The sequence below is a fragment of the Carya illinoinensis genome, chromosome 3, assembly GCF_018687715.1.
Source record: "Carya illinoinensis cultivar Pawnee chromosome 3, C.illinoinensisPawnee_v1, whole genome shotgun sequence".
Lineage (NCBI taxonomy): Eukaryota > Viridiplantae > Streptophyta > Magnoliopsida > Fagales > Juglandaceae > Carya > Carya illinoinensis.
In genome coordinates this window covers 39522848-39528876 of record NC_056754.1, presented here as the reverse complement: position 1 = coordinate 39528876, position 6029 = coordinate 39522848, and the positions used below count along the sequence as shown (strand labels likewise).

At 39.2% G+C, this 6029-nt stretch overlaps 1 protein-coding gene across 1 annotated transcript; it reads right to left on the bottom strand.

Annotated features, from left to right (window-relative positions):
- Positions 1-697: 697 nt before the first annotated feature.
- Positions 698-2984, bottom strand: LOC122304210 (glucan endo-1,3-beta-glucosidase 5). Its single transcript, XM_043116326.1, has 2 exons — positions 2551-2984; positions 698-1931 (listed from the first exon to the last, which is right to left on the bottom strand). Exons 1-2 carry the CDS (start codon positions 2898-2900, stop codon positions 809-811), a joined length of 1473 nt encoding a protein of 490 aa, XP_042972260.1. The 5' UTR covers positions 2901-2984; the 3' UTR covers positions 698-808.
- Positions 2985-6029: the final 3045 nt, after the last annotated feature.

Here is a 6029-nt window from a genome sequence, read left to right as displayed (position 1 = left end):
TTCCTATCCATTCAACTGGTGGTTTTTGTATTTTCTTGAGATCTTGGAGCTATAAAAGCCAGCCACTATTGCACTGTCCAGCACAGAAGCTAAATACAAGGCCTTAGCCAGCATAGCTGCTGAAATACACTCACTATTCTCATTACTCAACGAACTTGGCATCTCAGTTTCAAAGCTGGCCTCCAATTTTGTGGCGTGATACTTGTGTTTCTATAAATCCGGTGTTCCATACTCGTACCAAGCGTGTTGAGATTGACGTCCATTTTGTTCGTGATATGCTGACGGCCTGACCAACCAGTTACTATCCACCAAAGAAGTTGTAGACATTTTTACAAAGCTGTTGTCCTCAGTCAGATTTGCTTCAATCAAAATCAAGCTCAATGTTGTCCCACCATCATTGGGCTTGCGGGAGCATATCAAGGATAATGCTCAAGACGTCGTCAAACACAGAAGTGCTTCTCAAGATGGTCAAGATAAAACAAAGTCTTCACTGATTTAGAGTAGTTCTCAAACTGTCCAGGCAGTCTTTACTAGTCCACTTCGATCTGTTTGTGGGTTCCTAGTCAAACTCTGTAATTGATATCTATAAATAAACCATGCACGCTGCACCATAGTTGGGTGTGCAATACTCATCCAAGTAGTTTCGCCTTTACACCCATTATTATCATGTAACATATATGTGCATGGAAATCCGAAATTTATCCGAAGAATTATGATTATATTCATTCAAAAGAATTGCGCTTTAGAAAATAAAATTGAATGGTTTCGAGTTCATATACATAGACATCAAGAATACTAACTGCTGAAATCAACAAATGATTGAAGTAATCAGGACAAGAACCATAGTCACGAATAAGAGTGAGTTCATCTGGCTTCTTCCAACGGCTAGTGACCGTGGCTTCTCGTGCTTCCCAAGGTCCATCATGATCTGAAATCGACATGTATCCTTAGATGGATCTTGAGTCGTCACTACTGACAAATTATTAAACTGGCATGCACCTTTCCTCTGATCCATGGTCTGGTAATATGCATTAAAAGCATAAGAAGCATTACTCCTCGCGTCCAACATTCCGCAACTCGATCCATATCCCATACTGGTGCAATCCGCGTAAGTACACGCGTAGGTTATGCTCTGCGGTAGATTGGGGTCGGAAAGACTTGCCTCTGGCGCCATTACACACCATTCCCTCGCCAGATACTTGACTCCCTTTGCCGCCACAAGCTTCCGGCCTTTACCCATATCCAACGGGTATTTGATGGTTCCATCGTAATTGAAGACACCCCAATGCCGTTCGAAATTCCCCGGATCGATGCTCTTGGCGTCCTCATCTATGAGAGCAAAAACGTAAATGTCGGTTGGAGTAGGTCGCTTCGGGGTGCCTTGTCCTGCTATTATGCGATCAAACAGGCCTTGGTTGAATCTTTGGGCAAGCTTTACGTTGGCATGCGTGTCGCCATCCGTCGGCCATCCAACCTCCCCGACGACGACGGGCATGGAAGAGAAATTATTCTTTTCAAGAGCCGAAATAAGGGTATCGAAGTTGGCGTCCAAGACATTGGTGTACGAGATGGAGCCATCCACAATTGGGGCGGCACTGCCATTGAAGAAAGCATACTCAATAGGGAAATGGGGATCGGCATAGAGGCTGAGAAATGGATATATGTTGATGGTAAGGAGTCCGCCATTATCGCTGAGGAACTTGATCATGGAGACCATGAGATCTTGGATGTCGGATCGGAAGTTTCCGCCAGAGGGAACACCGCTGTCGGATTCGTAGACATCTGCGTTTAGAGGGACTGTCACCTTCACTTGTCGGCCTAAGCCAGCTTTTATTAGGGCAGCTTGAATATTTTGGATGGCCGGAAATGTGCTGTTTAAAAACTTGTCTTTGTAAGTCTTGAGGAAAGGTTCATTACCCACTGCTACATATCTGTGCTTTCCATTTGAAAACATAAAAAATATGATGTTAAGCAAAGTACTTCAATGCATTAATTAAATTTATCTCTTCGATCTAACCAAACTGTTCGGATAAGTGGTGTTAATATAAAAGTATATTTCATAACAAGGAAGGAGACCATCTTTGCAAAGTTCAATTCTAAGAAATTAGAGATATCCTGATAAACTTGGACATTAACTTCATATGAATAAGAATTTGAAGTTTTTGCATGCATGTGATCTTCAAAATGATTTGTAAAGCAGCAAAAGTGTTAGATCTGTTAGTCAAAAAATAACGTCTATCAAGAAAAGATATGAACCAAATGCAAAGCGGTACACGAACATACGCGTGCAAAGAACATCTTCCTGGACCTTTGTATGGTCTACGTAGTACTGCATGAACTCAAATATTGATCAGGTTTCTGGAATATTCACTATTTTGTGCATACACACTCATCTTCCTTGAAATATATAAGTATTAATCATGGTTATCTTGAAAAGAATATTCCTGCTTGGCTTGGGAATGAAAACATAAATCAATTCGATCCGATGAAACCTAGCATTCTAGCTACCGAAAAGCTTGTTAAAATGCATGCAAGAAATCAAATATTTACCTTATATCGACCCCAAAACTGGAAACGAAGGACGAGACATTGCGGGCAACCCAGTCCTCGGCAACTCGGACGCTGCTTGCAAGTGGTGCCAAGAACTCATTGGGTATCCCAAGCATAACCTGGATACCTGATTTCCCAAGAGCTTTAAGAGCCCCAGGATCTGCTTCGAAGAGCTTCACTTTATTGAATCCGTTGTCTTTCATGAGCTTGACCACTATGTTAGGTGGGAGAGGATGTGTTGAACGTGTTCCCCAGTTGCAAGCCAGGCCTAGGACCCCCTTAATCGCTAAACTTTCATCATTAACGATGATGCAGAGCAACAAAAACCATACGAAGTGGCGGAAACCCATGTTGTTTTGGTAGTACCAGTATAGCCTGAGTCGCTCAATTTTTTTTGAGTTCCCTGTCCCAAACTCAAGTGTATATGAAGTGATATTTCGAATGGATCGTACCACAAGGTACGCAATTGCGAGCATAAAGTTCCTTTTATGAAAAGAAAGGTAAAGGATTACATAAAGATTCGTTAAGGAACCGGATTCCAAAGGAAACCCATTTGTATTGCAAACTACGTACGTGCCTCGTTTCCGATATTGGACTCAACCGGAGAGAGAGAGAGGCACAATATTCTACACATTAAGCAAGGAATGGAGTTAACTTCTTGATCGTTTTGTGATGCCATTCCTTGGACCCAAAAACCCATTCATAAGGGAACGCACCTTTCCCAGGTTGGATCTTTCTCCACTCAGTAAAGTTGCATGCATGAAAAGCAACCTTTTTTGTTCTGTACCAATTAACCACCTTACTTCATGTCATTTTCTAATTCCTGGACTCTGGAATTGCATGGAAGTCCATTGCATCACTTTCCAATATATTTGACACCCAAGGAGCAAACCCGAGCCTACTTTAGCTTAGAAATAAGGCATAAATTTTTAACCCACAAAAGAATGCGGAGAGAAAACTCAGAAAAGTCCAAGGAGCCTCTCTCTGTTGCAGAATATATATTCAATTTGAGTCATTACTACTATCCAATGAGCGAGCCCGTCACCACTGCACTACCAAGCTGTCAGCCGGTCCAAAGCCCATCCCATAGACTCTTGGTTAGGCATACTCCCGCAAGCGATTTCGACTTACGCTCAACTCAAACTCCTAACTTCGAGGCTATGGAATACCAGTTCCTAGCAGCTTGTACCAGTTGAGCCACCACCTTGGTGATCATTGAGGATTCTACTTACTACTTTCTTGACTCTTCAATATTGTTCGGTTGACGGATTGGGCTAGGCCTGGATTTGGATAGAAATAGGGTTCAGCTATAGGGATCTCAAGATCATTCTCAACACAACTCTTATTGCAGCTGGGACATTTCGATCGTTCCATGAGCAACCAGGCCAGAGTTGGGCTCGTACCGTTGAGCCGCTTAAAGTGAATCCTCGCGGATTCAAGAAACGATTGAATCTATAAAATATAAATGATAATTTGTAAATATAACAAATTTTTTACAGTTTGATACCTGTAATTTAAAAGGTTTTGAATTAATTAGTCAGCTTATAATATATTTATTATGAACCCATGGGCAGAAAGCCACATCAGCATAATTAATATTAAAATATAGAAAATTACATAAAAATAAAAATAAAAAATAAAAAATGCAGTCAAGTTACAAAATTTCAGAAATTGACTATAATAACACAGCTTAAAAATTAAAAATTAAAGTTAAAAATACATAATAAAAAAAAAATCTAAGAAAAAACATAGCTAAAGAACGAAAAACAAATCCCACCCAATAGCTAGGGGTTGGGTGGCCAGCTTATCGACCACATGTGTCCACCCGGCCATGGGTGACTTGAAATCCCATGAAATCCAAAAAATATTTCATGTATCGAGAGATTGATTTAGTTTTAATCCGTTAACGTAATCGGATTATAATCCACTATGGAGGAAGATTTTTCATTTTGATTTATTTGAGTCACTTAGAAGTATAATTTGAAAAAATGAATTGCACCATTGAACTCATATGAATATTTATGATTTTATAATGCAATAAAATGTTTCAAGTTTTTCAGGTGAATATATAGTATAATCTCGAGAGATTGCCACGTGGCATCTAGACTAAATAGCCATCAAATCACCATGTAGGATGTCCCAATCAACCTAGGATCATTAGAAAATATTTTTGGACACATGGCATCATCACAACCATCTATTTGGAAATCCACTAAACACTTGTCAAAAGAAATACAAATGTATAAGGTGAATGGAGTGAAAACTAAGCAAGTCAACATACATTCTTGCACATTTTACTATTCCATCCACTCAAGCACTATTTGTCCAGCCACAACCTAAATCAAACCCCAAAATTGATGGTGAAGATCGAAACCCCAAGTTTTTTGGGTAACCGAAACCCTAAAACTCCAAACCCTAAACATGCACCCAGGTTTGCTTATTTGTTTCCCTCTTGAGTTAAAACATTTTCACAAGCAACCAACCACTTAAGTACAAACTCTTATGCTCTCATCCACTCCCTTACACCATGGTACCTTCATTTGACAAAAAAAATTGAATTGAAATCCAAATTGAAACCCCATATATACCCTAAATGGATGCCATTAAGTTAAACCCAATTAGTTCCAACCAAAACCCCTTAGTTCCACTAAACTTCTCACACAAGTTTCTCCCCCTTGAATGACCATTCCATGGCTGACTTTATACCTTGTTTTCATCACCAAATAGTGTCCTTTTATGGAAGGTCAAGCAAGCAACAAAGCCACCTCAAAATCACCCCACTCAACAGCAATACTCGAGCCCCTTCTAGTAGATTTTCTTTCCCTCTTGGACAAGCCATCCTCACATCAATGTCATAAATCTCACCCACTCCAAGTTAGCCCATATACCGCCCAAGCCAACCATCTCATTATCCCACACTTGCAATATTTTCATACTTTTTCCTAGAGAGAAACTAAGAGAGATTGGAGAGAAAAGAAATTTTTGGTGCTTTGCTTCCTTGAGTTCCAACTTTTGTAAGTTTATTTTCCTAGCTCAAATCACTTGTATTTTTTAAGCTTTGAGTCTTGAATGTTTGGGAGAGTGTTGGTTAATTTTTATTGGAGGTTTTGAAGGTTGAATGTTGGTATTTTGGTGTGTTGATGTTTAGTTTTGAGAGTATGATGTTAAGCTTGGAAGTTTGTGTTGTTTTATTGAAATTTTTTATAAATCTCGGTTGCATGATGTGTTGATATGATTTTTTATTTTATTTTTTGTAAGCTTATAGTTTGATTTATGGCAGGTTAGGTTTTAATAAAACAGATTTGCATGATCTACTAGGTATTAGAACTGAATCCTCCAACATATGATTTGTTTGTTTGAGTTTGTTTTTTTAGCCTTAGGATCTTAAATCCATGGTTTGACCTTTATAATTCTTGTTCTTAAAGTTTGATTTATGGATTAAATTTGATTTTTAAACCTTTATGGCTAAGGTTTTGTTG